This window comes from Balearica regulorum, chromosome 17 (genome assembly GCF_011004875.1).
Source record: "Balearica regulorum gibbericeps isolate bBalReg1 chromosome 17, bBalReg1.pri, whole genome shotgun sequence".
Classification (NCBI taxonomy): domain Eukaryota; kingdom Metazoa; phylum Chordata; class Aves; order Gruiformes; family Gruidae; genus Balearica; species Balearica regulorum.
The window spans coordinates 13,065,909-13,082,312 of record NC_046200.1 but is presented as its reverse complement, the minus strand read 5'-3'; the positions used below and the strand labels follow the sequence as shown (position 1 = coordinate 13,082,312).

At 40.0% G+C, this 16,404-nt stretch overlaps 1 protein-coding gene across 4 annotated transcripts in view; it reads right to left on the bottom strand.

Moving 5' to 3' along the window:
• Positions 1-16,404, bottom strand: part of TAOK3 (TAO kinase 3) — a 92,164-nt gene that overhangs the window by 21,457 nt on the left and 54,303 nt on the right. For 3 of the 4 annotated variants that reach the window (XM_075769809.1, XM_075769812.1, XM_075769811.1), the window contains 5 exons: positions 16,287-16,378; positions 14,182-14,275; positions 12,661-12,742; positions 6,654-6,821; positions 3,612-3,818 (listed from right to left, as the gene is read on the bottom strand). In XM_075769809.1, the coding sequence (XP_075625924.1) occupies positions 3,612-3,818; positions 6,654-6,821; positions 12,661-12,742; positions 14,182-14,275; positions 16,287-16,378 (643 nt within the window). The remainder of the gene's footprint in view (positions 1-3,611; positions 3,819-6,653; positions 6,822-12,660; positions 12,743-14,181; positions 14,276-16,286; positions 16,379-16,404) is intronic. The other variant, XM_075769813.1, reaches the window with a different exon arrangement.

The window sequence follows — 16,404 nt, the reverse complement described above, 5'->3', positions numbered from 1 at the left end:
GTAACTCCCTGCCCCATTTTTTTTTTTTTGTTTGGGTTTTTTTGGCACTCTGATATAATTGGGGTTGCATTAGAGCTGCCATTTACTCTTCATCTCTCAACCTGTGCAGCTGAACGACTGCATTAGCTCCCAACAGGAGATGGACTTGAGAATGTGTATCCATGGGTAAGATGATCCTTGGATGTCTTCAGAAGAGAGACGTTAGAAAATCACAACTCTTACACTGACCATATTATGACTTACGTGGGGGAGGTCACCAATATGAAATCGGCAAAGGGGCAAGGAAAAGTTCCCAGCAGGACAGCTCATCCCAGCCAGACAGCTAAATTTCCTGTAAAGAATTTGCTGGTGATGAAGGCATCCTCCTGAGGAAGCAGTGTTTGATCCTAAGGGTGGACTGAGATCCCAGGAAGGGAAGACGCAGCCTTCCTGCCTGAGTGCAGACGTTATTGCAATTTTGTTCCTCCCAAGGGTTTAGAACACAGCTATAAACTTACATAAAAAGCTATACTTTCAATTAGGGCTTATTATTATTCTTTTCTTCCTGTCCAGTGACTTTTCTTCCAATGTACAAGTTCTACTCTGCTGATAGGTGGGAGCCACCTTTGTTCTAAGCACAGGTTTAGAAACACAGAACTCTACTGCTGCCCCAGAGCTTTTGTACTGTGGAAGGGGTGAGGCTGTGGCTGCTTTTCATGGAGGATTTATCACAAATGCTATTCTCCGTCAGGCAAAACCCAAACATCTCTGCTATCGTGACAGCCAGTGAAAATTACCCAGATCAGAAGCAGGTCTTTTCACTCACCCTGTGACCACAAAATATTTTTGGAAGTTACAGCCAACTAGCAGCTGTTAAAAAAGAAAAATGTTCTTTACAAATGCTTTTACTACATCAGCCTGTTTCTTATGCTTTGGCTCTGTCTCAGTAGCTGGTCACAGTATAGCTGCTAGGAGCGCTTGATGGGGATGCTCAAGGGTTCTCCCAGACTAGAGCTACATAGGTGATGTAGCAAGAGCCTGAGGTCTGCTCCTGATTTACACCGAGGAAACACCCCTCCAGACTGGCTCTTCACACCAAGCAGTGCTCTGAAGCACTGAAGGCCAGGAACTATGTTTCACACATGACCACAGACTTTATCATCCTACATTTTACAGTTGCCCATGACATTCTGGGGCTGTGGTCCAAAGACATCAAAAGGCCTCTGACACTTAGGAAATATCAACAGTCCGGGCAATTTTGCCATCCTGGTCGCTTTACAGAGTCTGGTACATCCAGAGGTTGTTAATTAACACATTTGTGGAATACCATAATTTTACACAACACTGATATGACCCGTGTCAAAACAATCTCGTGTGTGACCCTATGCCCACATAATGGAGACAGCTGGCTAATTACATTCATCAGTATTTTCTTTTTTTGCCTTTAAAGGCTGATTAAATGCAAAACAAAAGCTTAATTTAAACTTGAACCCCAGGTTCTTTCCATTTTGTTTGTGCTTAGGTTCCAGAGCGCTACCAAAATCAGCACTCGCTACTTCTCACCTGCTAGAACAAAACCAAGTTGTGTGGATCAGCTCCATCAGTTTACAGAAACAGTTAAAGCAAGTACAAACTGAAGTATCTTCAGAATACCTTTACCTTGAAAACAGACTGGGATGTACATGTATATAAAGCCCCTGCAATATCCTGTTCCAATTTTAGTCTTTTCACATGCATTAATATATACGTAATACACACATGAAGCAGTTTTGCATTTAAAATTGCATTCCCCAAAGTAGCAGAGAATAAAAAAATCAAGTACTAAATTAAAATATATTTGCAGACTGAAATATGTCCTGCTACATGGTATAAGTTTATCTTATGCATAAATACAGCAGAAGGTAACATTTGCCAATTGAGCCAATACTCCACTGCAAGAATCCGTAATCACACCCAATTTGTAACTATTTTGTAAAGACCATCAGTACAGATCTGGGTTTTGTGCTTCCAAAATTACCCTAAAACACCTGGGTTAAGTGGTCTACAGGTGATTTCTTTCACAATACTTCAGTTACAAGCGTGCAAAAGACCCTGTTTTTCCAAGCAGATAACAAAAGCTTCCATGTTTATGCATTCTACTCAACTGAACGTCTTCATCTCAAGAAAAGAACTGCTATGCAGAAGTCTAAGAGCACTGAATTCATACACTCAGAAACCTTGCTGTATTTGTACTTTAGAAGTGTCATACAATCACTATAAAATGAAATATTAGTCTTAAAACAAGCAGGAATTCTACTTCTTTCACAAATGCAATTTACATCTGATGGGAGTGGTTCACATTTTGTTTTCATCAACTGTAATGACACTGATAGTAATATTAAAGTGTATGACTATTGTGTAAATAATTTCCTCAAACTTCTATATTAATGTAAATATGACTACTTAACAACGTGAAATCAAAATTAATACACATTGCTGAAGCCTGCACAAAAAAACCCCCTCCAACTACAGCCACCCGGCACATACAATCTTCATTCAGGAGTTCCTCGGGCCACCATTTTGTACCTAACACTGTTTTTTAAGAAAAGTGTCTCAAAAGGTGCTCCTGTAAATGCATTTGAGAAAGATGTAAACCCCTGAAACCTGTGCAACTTATCTGCCAGTATCTTTAAATAAGCACGGCAATCTTTTGTCGAAGACAACATTTCTTGAGAGCTCCCTTTTACAAGCACTTCAATATTCAATTACACAAACACTGTATTGCAGGGGAGGAAAATTGCTTACAAATATTTAGTGAGTTGGAACAAGGGTTTGCTGTAACCCTACAAATGAGAACTTCACACATTTCACACTACTGTAACATTTTAGCTGCTCTGGCAAAAAGCATACATACGCTTTGAAGCTCTTTGTAAATGCAATCACACAAACCACCTACATTTTACTGCCCACTAGCAAATGACACTGCTAAGGCCAACCCAAAACTATTTTGGTCAAAACAATCTTAAAGTCTTAACTTACAGCTAGACAACTTTAGCTTGATATCTAGCACTAAGAAAAGGCAACATATCACAACATGCAGCAGAAGAGCAGAAAAGCATCCAGTGGAACTCGACTCACAACATACCTCGTGGGAAGGGTCCAAAGTTCTGCACACTTCCACTTCTCATGAGGGAAATCCAAGTGCAAACAGATTTTAATCATACACTGTGACTGGTAAACGGTTAGCTGCTATCACCACTTGTCACCATACTACGTAAGACAGCACAATCATTCACAAGGAAACAAGGACTGACATTACAAGCAGAGATGGAGAAGCAGTGCACATGCGGGGCTGGATAAGGAGGCATGCGATAAGTCTGCGTGAACCCTGCCTAGACACTGACAGCGCTACCTTTCAGTAGCAGCCTCTATTTTCAGAGGTTATCTAAATGCAGGTTAGCTTTTAAAGAAAAAAAAAAAAACAAACACCACAACACAGAATTTGATTCTGGCAAGCCCGGCACCTGCTCCTGCTCTCAGCAGATGGCTCAACACAAGACCACAGCACGCTGATCGTTGGGCCCTACGTGGGTGAGCCAACGTGAGCAATAGCAGGGACTGCGGGAAGCTATGGAGAGCACCAGAGAACATACCTTCTTATGAACAACGGAGGAAGTGGAATTAATTGTGCTCTCGTCACTATGCATCATGACCAGTTCGGGACTGCTCTCATCCAGGACCTCCTGCATGCTGCTCACACTGCTGCTCTGACTGCCTGTGCTCACAGACACGCTTGGGATGGAATGGTTGCTGCCCAGACTGTCCATCTTCCTACTCAGGTTTGATCCATGCTCACTGTCCTATAAAACAAGGGGCATCAGTTACAAATACTGCAGGAGATCACCTGCCCAGCATTATGCCTGCAGTGCCCAAAGTTTGTTTTAAAGGCAACTCTGCAGGCTTAAAGGTTCTTTGCTCATTATTTTGGCAACTACGTTTCCCAAGGCTGCTTGGGTTATGAAATACTCCATATGGGGCAGGTAGTTTTTGCCTTTTCCCCTGCAATCTTACTGTATTGGGCTTCAAGGCAGTTTTTTTTTTCCACGTATTAGTAAGCCTGGGCATGGCTCTTGGCTTGAATAGGAGACATCCAGGAATAATGGATGGCTGGTGGAAGGAGTCTCATAATTAAAAGGAATGATCTAAGTTTGTATTGAAATAACATTCCAAGTCAGGTATGCTACAAGGCATTTTGTGAATCAGAAGAGATTTAAGGCAATGAACTTGTTTATGATTTGATAACTATCACATGGTGCTTAACAGGCATAGAGGTTTTAACCTCCATGTCCCAAGCAGTCAGCAATTACATCTTGTCAAGCTAAAAACTCCTTTAACTTTGTGTTTTCAGCCAAGAAATTCTTCAATCACCTTTATGCAGCTGACTCAGAACAGCCTGCATTATTACAGTGATTAAAAGTGTTGTAATCTACTTAGAAATATGTAAATAAATATTCCTCATATAGGACATATTTTTGATTCTACAGACAAATACCAGAAGTTAGCATCCTTTTTTCCTGTTGCATACTCATACCAGCTCAGTAAATCCAGACTATGCGCTTAATCTGGACTGACTTAGAGAATTTGTGGAGTCCTTTGTAATTAACTAGCGGCAGTTCAGAGGCTTGCAGGGAGTTCACAGTGAGGACTGAGAACTCTGAACGTCCTTCAGCTCCTGGTGCAAAATAGCCTTGATTCACCAAAATGAATGGCTTGCTACTGCATCCAGTTTGTCCTGGCCTCCATAGTGAGCTTGGGGAGAATTACATTACAAATCAATTAACAGGGTACGCATTTTGTTGGAAACTAGCAGAAAGATAAAATTGACAGACTTGACAGATTTGTATTTGATTGGGTGATCATTTTTTAAGCAATCAGCAGATCATTCAGAGTCTGCGTAAGAGCACTTAAAATCCAAAATACAAGATAAGAGAATGAAAATATTTCCAGGATGCTTATATAAAGTTGCAGAAGAAATAACATAATGAAGCATCCGAGATGAGGATCTGGCTATGTAATTAATGAGTGTCTATGCACAAAGGACAGAGATAAGATTTCCTATGCAACCTTAATAACATCAACTTCCTGACTTGAATACTTTTCAAATGACCTTAACTTTCTTGGAAGAGCTCTGAGGAAAGCATTAGTAGTATTTTGAGTGTTAAAGATTTGTAATGCTCCTTTTCCACCTTAGTCTAGGGTAGAAAAAGGAACTGTCTTGTGGCATTTACAGTTGAGCAGCTTCTGTTAACCAGTTAAGTATAACTGAAGCAAGTCCTATGTTTTCTTTTCACCGTCAAGTTAGTGATACATACAAGCAATACAACCTCATTTCGTGGTACACAAGCTCAGTGGTAAAACGCAGTCCAGAGCATGCTGTGCACATGCAGAGTGTGAGCTTCATTAGCGTGTTAATCCCTAGAGATACAATCTCTTTTCTTCCCTCTTTTTTGAGAGGTGGGGACAGGAGGAACAGAAGATACATGTTGGAGTCAACTACCAACACGTGTCCCGCTTCACTGTTGAGCTTGGATCTGCTGCACAGTCAAGTGGGAAACACATTCCCTTGCTCTTTCCTACCTTGTCACTCTCCTAACAGCTCCTCACACTTAGGTAAACAAACAGTGAAGGTTTCAGTGCAAAAGTCTGATAAATCCCCCCTTTCCCCACCCCAACAATTGAGCTCAGGTTTTAGAAGTTGGCTAGCTGGAGGGTTAGAAGAGCAGCACTTCATAGCTTTAACCACAGGTCTTACTCCTTCTGTCTGCTCTCCTATCTGATACCCAGGCTTGCCCATTTCTTAACCAGAGCTCTAGTTCAGCCTGAAAGGAACATTCGACATACACAAACCTCAAGTCCCCAAACATATGCTGAGCTTGAGCATCTTGCTGCGTATTATCTTGCTATACCGCAGCAAAAAGGAATACAAACAGCAATTTGCCTATTGTTTTTGTTGAGAACCAGTCATGGATTTACTTATCCAATGTGCCTGCACCAAATTACATTAATTTCCATCTAATCTCATCAACAGAAAAATGACTGGTTTCCTTCTCTAGGCCACAGTTAGTGTTAATTATCATACACTGATTAAGAGGGTTGTTTATTATAAGATTTAAACTGAAGCTGAATTTTATGTCTTTAATATTTTTTCCTTAATATTAAACAATTTTTTTAAAATAAGTCTTACTAATTTGGCAATTTGCTTTTCAGCTCATGACAGGCCAATTACTTTACAAAGTTACAGTAATTGAAAAAGTATTAACATTAATCAAGTGGTCGTGACTGTGCTTCTGAGACTGAAGAAGCTTGGACTGTCAACAGACTCTCCTTCACAGAGGCTATAAGCCACTCTCTTCTCAGAGAATCTCCCTCCAGAAGAGTTTCCTAAAACTTTCAGAAGAAAGGCCACCATTTGAAAAAAAAACAAACCCCAAAGTATTAAAGTTGCCAATAAATGCACATCTAACACTGTCACTCATTATCCTACCTTCTGTCTCTGCTGATCGAAACCATATTCCAACAACATAGATTGCATCCTCACCTAGGCTGTGTTTGTTCTGCTCCCTTAGGGACAGGAACATCTCACTTGCCCTAAAATTATTTGTAACAGCGCAAATGAGGTAACAAAATCAAAGTACCTCCTCCTCTTCTTGAGACTCGGTCAGTGGGCCATTCCGTGTCTCTTGGAAAAGGATTTTCTTCATTTTCCGGTACTGTAGGTTATCCAATTCACGTACTGCATCTTTTGTCCTTTGTATGAGGTCTATTAGTACCCTTGGTGGTCGGTCTCGGCGAACAAAATCATGCTATATTAAAAGAAAATAACACACATGGTTTCAGATATGACGCTAGTATGTTTGATGTAAAAACAGGGACACAGTGACTTTTTTTGAAATGACTTTTGACTGAAATGATGGTTTGTATTCAGTAATTGGTCTGTTCATATTCAATAACTAGTAATACCCATTTTGAAAGTCTCCAAACACACTGAATACACTGACTGTACTCATCACTGTCAAATAACCAAACTGATCACACTATGCTCTGTGAGTTTTGAAGCTGCAAAATGTTTTGTTTGAAGTCAGAAGACCTGCTTCAACACAGAACTCAAACATAGATTACAGAGAAGTGAGGCAAAAATCACTTTGCTACTTGAAACTGCTGTGTGTGTACGCGCATGTGCAGGAGAAGCTGGCTAGAGGACGGAGAGGTGCGAGACCTGGCCAGCCCTTCCCAAGCTCCCTTCAGCTCTGACTCTGTTTCACTTTTCTGTCTGGAGTGAAACAGTTTGGACCAGGGTCAGGTTTTCTGAGCTCTCCAGGCAACAGAGCTGATCTGTCCCTTCCTGAGCTCATGCACTCGAAGCATACTAGGTACAAGATGGTGCCACTTCCAGCCTTACAACAGCATAGGACTTTAGAATGAACAAAATGCATAAAGGACAAAGAAGAATCAATTCTGATTATGCAAGACTATCTGCCTAAGCCACATGCAAGATTTATCCTGCATTTATCTATTCCAATTCATACCTAAAACCAGTAAGATGACTGCAAGGTTTATTTATACTCAAAGCATTTGTAGCCAGAATTAAAATAAAATCAGGTTCTTAGCAACTTCGTCTAATGAAGTATTAGGAGCACAGTTTTTAAGTGCAGACTTCACAATAAGTTCTTCGAAGGAATTTAAGTACATGATTAAAGGCTCTTCTCTGATTTATCAGATATGTTCTCCTGAACTGTACAACTGGCAATAGAACATGAAAGCCTTGCAGCTTTCCCATTTAACCCATGACTAGAGTAGACAGCCTGACTACACACTTGCCAATATTCTATATGGGATCACTACAGTTCGGTATGTTGCTTAGTATGTACCACAGGAGATGGCCCGAAGGCACAAACATCTACGTATTTCTAGAAACATTAACAGAGAAGTGGGGGAAAAGTTGTTCTCTACCCTCTATTGCAAATGTCATGATGGCCTTTTGTTAGAGAGCCTCAACAGCCAGACCCCACCTGCAAAGAAATTCTCAGGAAGGTCATGTCTGCCCACTTGGCCTCACAGCTCTTTCCACACCTGGTGACCTCAGGGTCCCATAGGACAGGGAAAAGCATCTCTGCTCTAGATGTGTTACCATTCCTGAAGTTCAAACGTGAATACATCTAACTGTATCTAGAGTAAATGATACACGAAACCCAGTCCTCCTTAAAACAGGAGTCTTACCAAAAAAAAAGTTAAAAGGATGAGCTGATCTTCTTTTAATGATTTGTAAACAAACATGGACAGTATCATGCCACAGGCTTTCTTCTTGTTTTTAATTGAATTCCAACCATTGTGCATTTGAGTTTTGCTAATGGGGACAGCTAGTCATTTCGCTATCAATTTTTTGCTCGTAGCAATGGTGTTTATTTTTGAATTACAGCTAAAAAGTTCCAAACGTCATTTCATGCAGAAGCAAAATGAATCGTTTCTGCTTCTCAGTGCAGATAACCACCATTTATTTCTCTGTAAACAGCAATAATCTGCACCTTATCTATGATTAGAAAAGAGGCAACCATTTTTATCTCATTGTAGATAATTTTTAGAAAGCAGGAATGTATTTGGAACAAGGATCCTGAACTTAAATCCATCCTGTGTGCCTAGTGTCTATTTGTTTATGTACATTCTTTAGCAGTGCCAATATGCCTTTCACTGGAAATATTAAGTACTTCAGACTCAAGCACTACTCAGATATCAGGATGTGACCACATGGAAACTGTAGGGCAGAGAAAACCCAAAGGTTCTTGCACAATAAGAACACAATTCTGATTGCTCACTTCCATTATCTAATTGTCTAAATTACACATAAAAGATGTAGACACCCTTCTGCTAGGTACTGTGCAACTCTAAGAAACAATGGCTAAAGGACATAATTTGTTTAATTTGTCTGCTTTCTCCAAATTACAAGAAAAAAACCAAACCCACCACCCAAGCAAAAAGCAATACCAAAACAGACTGAAAGGGAGGAAGAGGTTAGTCTAAAGGCATGTGCCAAGTTGGCTGGAAAAGCGACAAACAGAACTCAAGTCTCGTGGGAATGTGATGCAAACTGAGAAAAATAGGGGAAAAGTGTTTAAAACAAATTTTATAATCGCTTTCAATTTTAGAAATGAAAATTATTAGTGACGTAGTTTGGGGGAGGGAGTTATTTTTTGTGTTTTATTTCAACTGCATTTTAATATCACAACAGTCATTTGACTATTTATCTGGCATACTGTATGGAAACCAAATTCATTCTCAAATACCTCATTTAAAATTCAGTTCTCTAAGAAAATGTGGCCACAAAACATTTGCTCTATCCCTGTTTACCATACACAAGTGAAAAACCCTCAAAAGACAAAAAAAATCTTCAATCTTATAATCTAACAAGCTTTAGGGAGAGCTACTGCAGGAAGGAACATCTAGAGTACTGTTCTGAAAGTCTAAAACCAAATAAAAAGACTGAATATACATGATTGAAGAATAAGATCTCACTTCCAGTTGTTTGCACAGACTCCAACCTAAGGTACTCGTGAAATCACATCCTTCAATGAACTTACACTATTCCTAGAGAGCAGAAAGGCTGCCAATCCACATGAATGAATCATTCTGAAACCCACAACATAAACCTATTAGCTGGTCAAAGGCTTGTCAGGGAGCTGCAAGCAGAACCAGAGAACAAAACACTGGTTATGTGCCACAGCACAAATGTATCACAGGAAAAAAAAAATACCAGGCTCTGAAGAGAGAGTACAAACAGGCTCGTTCATCAGCCTCTACCTGAGAGTGAAGGCATGAGGGTTAAATATTCTCTATGGTCCAGGCTTAAAGCAAGGACAGAAGCGAGCGCAAAGCTAGCTGTTCAGTAAAGAGCGCAGGGTTTCGATTTCTCTCTTCAAGAACCAAGAGGCTCAGAAACATCCATGAAAATGCATTTTACTGAGCTGAAAGAGCAACAAGAGAAGCCATAAAACAAAGGCTGAATGGTAGCCTTAGAACAAAAATCAGCATGAAAAGGCTGTCAGGTAGACACAGAGCAGCAATCTAACCTACTGTGGAAATTAAGCAAAACACCCAGTGGAGCTAGCAATTCCTCTGCTCAAATATTTAAGGAAAAACTGAGTCCTGTTTACCTGGTGTGGAACAGCAGCATGCCATGCAATTCTCACCAGCAGCTATGTCCAGCAACCAGAGCAATAGCAGGGCTACTAATCAATTTTTTAAAAAAGGAAATACCTAAAACAAAAAAAAGCCTGATGGAAAAGGGGCTGGACAGGATTTCACACATCCCTACCTTTTAACAGAAGGCTGCTCCTGAATTTCCCAAACAAAAAGCCCTTGGAGTTACAAGCAGTTCCTGTACTTCTCAGGTACGCTGAAGCGCGATGACTTAAACTGGAACTGATTTATGATTCACTGACAAAACTTTGGCAAACTCTGGATGCACCACTCCCAGCACAGGTCCCCCTCCTACATGCCTTTGGCGATTACGAACCTATACAAGGCACTTTCCAAAATGGTACAGTTACTTCCAAAACAAGTTCTTATTAATCGGGTTCGGTGTAGAAACTATTAAAGCGATATAAATGACTTTTGGTTTTGGTGGTTTGATTAGGGGAAGAAGTTAACATAGGCTTATTCTGTTAGTGCTACTTTTAACAGCTAAGTATGATACATGAATATAGAAAAGAAGCAAACATTACAAGATGTTAGTGAATCAAGAGGAATTGCTCAAAACCCATCTAGAACAAAGAAATGATTGGAAAATGGAGATCAGAAACACTGCATGACTAGACAGATGAGCTGAAAAAAATGTGATGTTTGGAAATAGACAATAAAAAAAGATGCAGAGTATGTTTGGTAAGTAATAATATGAGGAGGGATCTACAGTTGGTACTAATCAATAAATTTGTCAGGACTTCTGCACCAGACAGCAGTCTAAAGAACAGCATCAAACCCTCCTATTGTAACACCGCAGAGCAGAGCCAGCCTTTCCCTGCTCCCACATAACCACACCTGTAGTGACATCATATTGGTGCCAGACATGCCCATCCAGCCAGAGGAACTTTAGACAACAAAATAAACCCAAAACCCAAAAAGTGGATCAGAAAGGCCCAAATGAACGATATACAAGAACAGAGCAAAATCAAGAGCTGAACTGAGATCAGGCAGAAAGATCATGAAAAGATACATATTCAAAAGGTATGAATAGATAAAGAATTAATCATGCTCACATTGGCATTACTAGAGAAAAAAGGTCAATATAACCTTCCTGAACTTCATCTGCATCTGTCTTTTTTTTTTGACAAGACAGGACAGTTCAGAGCACCCCACACAGAACAATCCTGCTCTGGCCAGGAGATAAACCTAAGTCATCCAGTCTCTCTCCATCTCTAATACCCATGTTCCTTTAAATAATCAGGCACTATCTCTAAATCTTTATGAAGAGCTCAATCCTCTGATCATGTGGAGCATAATTCTCAAAGTACTATGAGCTCTGCAAAAGATTTGCTATTGCCTATGCATCTTATGAAGACTTGGTAAGTCTAGATTTTGAGTAGCAATTAAAATGGCTCTTTAGATTTTCTATCACTTCCACAAAGAAAGCCTGTAGCAAATTATAAGCCTTAAATCTTACTGAAATTGTATATAAGCTTAGTAGCAAGTATTGTCTGTTACACCACAGAAAAATAACATTTTTCCTTACTGGGGAAGGTAAGCAGAAAAAAAAAAAGAGCATCAGCAAGTTAAGTTACATTACTTTACACAAAACTGCGTAACTGCTCCAAAAAAGGTCTTCACTTTCACAAAGCCGCACCAAGTCTCCCCACTCCCTTTGCTCACATTTAGAGAGCGAACAGGGCTCCCTCTAGTTTCCCCTCTAATTTCTATCTGCTTTTTCAGAGACCACATAGTGCAGCATGGTCACAACTCAGGGCATCCTACTCACAGCACAGTACAGAGAGGCTGCTGAAAATTCCTTCCTTAAAGCAGTAGGAAACACGTTCCTAAGTCCTGCCTATGCAGAAAACTATTGGTTGGAATTCACTTCTGCAGCACAGATTTAACTAAGTCAGCTCTGGGCCTGTTTGTCCTCGATACTTTCAGTTAAAGTATGTACAGCATTATTTTGGAAAAAAAAAATTAAAAAAATAAAAATCAAGGTTAAATCCTTCTACCTCCCTCCTGCTGACAGGTCCTTCCCTCAGCTAAAGAACCTGTTACTCACACTACTACATCATGACGCTGGCAAGTTCTCCAACACAGATGTAAGCTCTGCAGAGCTCTGGGGTGTAAGAGGAGCAGGGTGCTGGGCTGCTCCCCAAAATAACTCTTCACTCAACAGTATAACTGTTTTACCACATAGCCTACCTTTGCTTTTTTCCTCCAGTAGTTTGACTCTTGAGCATCATGTTATAAAAAGAATTGTGACTGACGTAACAGGCAAAGTCAGGAAACAAAGTTAAACAGCCTAAAATACTTTAAAAGACCCCAAAACTCTACTGATTCAGATAAGAGCAAAACTTACTTTTTTTTTTGAAAGGACAAATATTTTTTCACCATCTTTAGAATTATTTTGGTAGACAAACAGATTTTTCCCAAATTTCTAGAAAAGATTTGAAAAATTACCCGTAACAGATCTGTTGACGATGGCCTTTCCTGAGGTATTTTCTGTAAGCAGTAATCAACAAATCCCCTGAAGGAGTCTGACCTGTAAATAAAAAAAAAGTTCTAAATGAAAAAAGAGCTTAGGATCTGGAATACAGGCAAACTTATTAGCACAAAAGACAAACCTTGACTAATGTGTTCTTAAGTTCTAGGGCAGAGAAATTAACTGGATTTTTCCAAATCCTGAGTTGATCCCATCAGTTCTTTCAACAGTTAAAGACTGTTGAAACAAACACGGATACACAATTATCCCCAACCACAAACTGAAAACCAAGCAAGAACTATGTGTACCAGTCACTCCTAGTTTCAATTTTACATCAACTACTTAAAAATAGATGATAACAAAATTATTGGTAACTCCAGAAATGCAGTCGTTAAGTTAGCTGATGAAATGGCTCTCTACTCTCTAGAAGCTTCCCACGATTTGTAACACTGACTCAGTAAAGCACCCAGATACAATGCTTAGTTCAACAAAACTTTAGGCTATAGATGAGCTTCTATCACAACTGGGAAGAAGAAAACTGATTTTCTAGGTGCCTTTGAACTCGAAAGTGGCATAAAAGGCACCTTGCTTACTCCCTGTTTCTCAAAGCCACAGACAGCAAACTGCTTGCAATCAAGACTACTGATTCTCACGCTGCATTCACAAGCTGTCTCTACTCTGCATTGCAAATTCCGCATAGAACAACATGGGTATCAGTGTGCAAATAGGAGAGCGAGTTCTTTGAATCTTGACAAATGGACAAGACAGAGACCATGAAATAAGGAAACTGGAGTGTTTTTGATAAAATGATCAGCAATGAAACAATTATGCTACTTAAATGCTTAGCAGTGTAACTGGGGGAGCTTCACACCTCTCCCGGAGCTCTGGGTTCCAGCCATCTGCAGACTCTGCCACGCATCTCTCCATAGCTGCATTCTGCTCTTGGGTACAGGGAACAGGAAGTGGGGTAAGCCCTTTGTTCCCACAGAACAACAAAGCGTTCTTGAGTCAACACTCAGATTCTGGTACAAGTCTGTAGCATGGGGAACATTTACTGGCCACAGAGCTCTGATGACTTCTGAAGTCACTCAGTGAAAAAAAAAAAAGTCTAATTACCTCTATATTCTGGGTACTTCTCCCCTCCCTTTCCCCACATTTCAGCTGCACTATAATGCTAACAATTCTTCTGTCAGAGATCTTTTGCAGCTGGAAACTTTGCTGATGCTGAGCTACGGTTGGCTTAATGCATCCAAGAATATTTTAATTCCTGCAGCATCTACAACCCCATAATTAACACCTCCACACATTTAGATTGTAGCTCAGCCAAAGTGACAGAAGGTCAAAATCGAGCCTGCCTACACAAGAGCATTATTTGAGAACGCAGTCAAATCACTACACCGCAACAAACACTTTTCTTGTCAGACTTGAACCATGTAGAGAGTGTTGCAGAGCTTTTTCAGGGAAATAAAAAAAAAATAATCTGGTAATAGCTCTCTTACCATTCATTTGACTGTAACATAGGGGAATCATTCTGGGCTATGTGATATAAGGCACTCATTGCATTCATGTTGAAAAGTGGAGGCTTCCTTTCAGCTAGAAAGAGAAGAGAAAGGTGTGATAAGGCAGTCTGGAAAGAAAAGGAGAAAGATATGGAAGTATGAGCAGGGTATTGCTGCTAAATCAATAGCTCAATACTGTCGTCATCACATTGTAAGCTAATTATTTTAATATTCTAGGTTAGACCAGGACATCCACTCAAGGAAAGCTGCTATTCACTTGAAGAGGGGATGATGAAATCCAAAGAGAACAGGATGCAAATTGTAAGGAAGAGTTTCCAGTAAATTTTACCTTAACTGCAACATTTCACACCTGACCTGCTATGGTAAAATCAGCACAAGCTGACTGAAACAGCGCTTAGACATACAGCAGGTCAGAGCTAGGAAATTTATGTATCAATCCCTACAGATCTTTGATGCACTGCTATAGCATCCCTATTAAGGGAAAAGGGTGGTTGCCTGTTTCATTTGTCATCAGCAGTCACCTTAAGCGGGACAGTTTGCCAAATCCACTTGCCAGATGCGTCGTTAACTCCCCCTAACTAAAATTCTTCCTAGTCCTTGCACCGAGAGGACACCTACCTACCTGTCCCTGACCTTTCCAAAGCACAGCAGATCTCGCACGGAAACTGGGAAAAGCTACTTTTCACCACCAGGTATCTTAGGTCAGTCATGCCAATCAGCCCCTCACGCCAGGATTTTTAAGTTCATGTCAGGTCAGTGCAATCACTTGTCCTTGACATGCAGCATGCATGCAAACCACCGCATCTTCTTTTCTTTAAACACTAATTTCTTATGTAGCCAAAAGTAAGACATCAGCATTCAAAGAAAGCCAAGTGGTGCTCAACAAGAGATTCCTCCCACTGCTACCTGACCCCATGTTTGGATATGGAATCATGCAAAGCTCAAAGTTTAAAAAAAAGTTTAATACTTCTTAAAAGGGTAATATTAAAAAAAGCAGATCCATCAACTACGTAAAATGGCTTTGAGGTTCTTGACTGAAAAGCTCCGTAGAAATTCTAGTATCAAGACTCAGTGCCTATGAAGGGTAGCATAATATCTACTCTACCACTGATTTACTCCTTGGGAGGCCATAACTAGTATAAACTCCACAAAAATATCAGTGGCTATGTGGAAGAACAGAAGTCTAGAACTTCTGATTTTTGCACTCTCTGTATCAAAATACAGACTGTATCAGCAAGGTGTTAGCACTGCCACATGAAATACAACATTGGAAGTTAGTAATCATTTACACCATTACTATCTCCACATCAGGGTCAACATTTCTTCCCATTTTGTATGTCCTCCTCTTTGTTATCTCATCTATATTTCTCCTGATTAAACATTTAAAATAACATTTTCAGTGAACTTGCCCTCACCATAAGTTCTTGATGTATTGCTGTTAAGTGTAATCCATATCAGGAATATCTTTGAAAGTAATCTACTCAGCACATGCAACATCAATATTCAAACTTAAAGTGCACACATCTGCTCTGTATACCTGCTATCACATCTACATCTGCTTCAGGTTGTGTGGATGCGTATCTTTTGCCCTTTGCAGTGCAAACCCTTTTCTTCTCATGTAAAGAACCTGTCCATGTTGATTCATGTCACAAACTTTCAGCTGAGATTGAAGATTTTGTTTCAGAGAGAGGGGAAGCAAGAAGAATTGAAAATTAAATGTAGGTCCCTTCTGACACACAATTCTTAGGACACCAGTTCCCTTGATGTAATAGCTGGAACAACTTTTTCAAAACCCAGCTTGAAAAATACAGACTAGAAACTACAGTTTCTTTTTATACAAGACTAGAATCCTCTAGTTATTAAGGGAATAACTGAGCACACCAGATTAACATTAAAGCACAGCAGCATTAGTGGCTTGCTCTTGATTTGCCAGTAAGAGATTTAACTCAACTGTCAGTGTTTTCCAAGTCAGGCTTTTTAAAGGAAGAAAAAGAAAAAGAGGAATAAGAATCTTCCATTTTTTCAGGATTTCCTAATAAATATTGCAGACAGTTATTTGTCTTAGCTGCCCAGTATTTACTCACCTAACTCAATACATGTGATCCCAAGAGACCAGACATCCACCTTTCCGTCATACTGTCCCTCGTCCATAGCAAGGATCACCTCTGGTGCCATCCTACCAACCACAGTGCAAAACACACG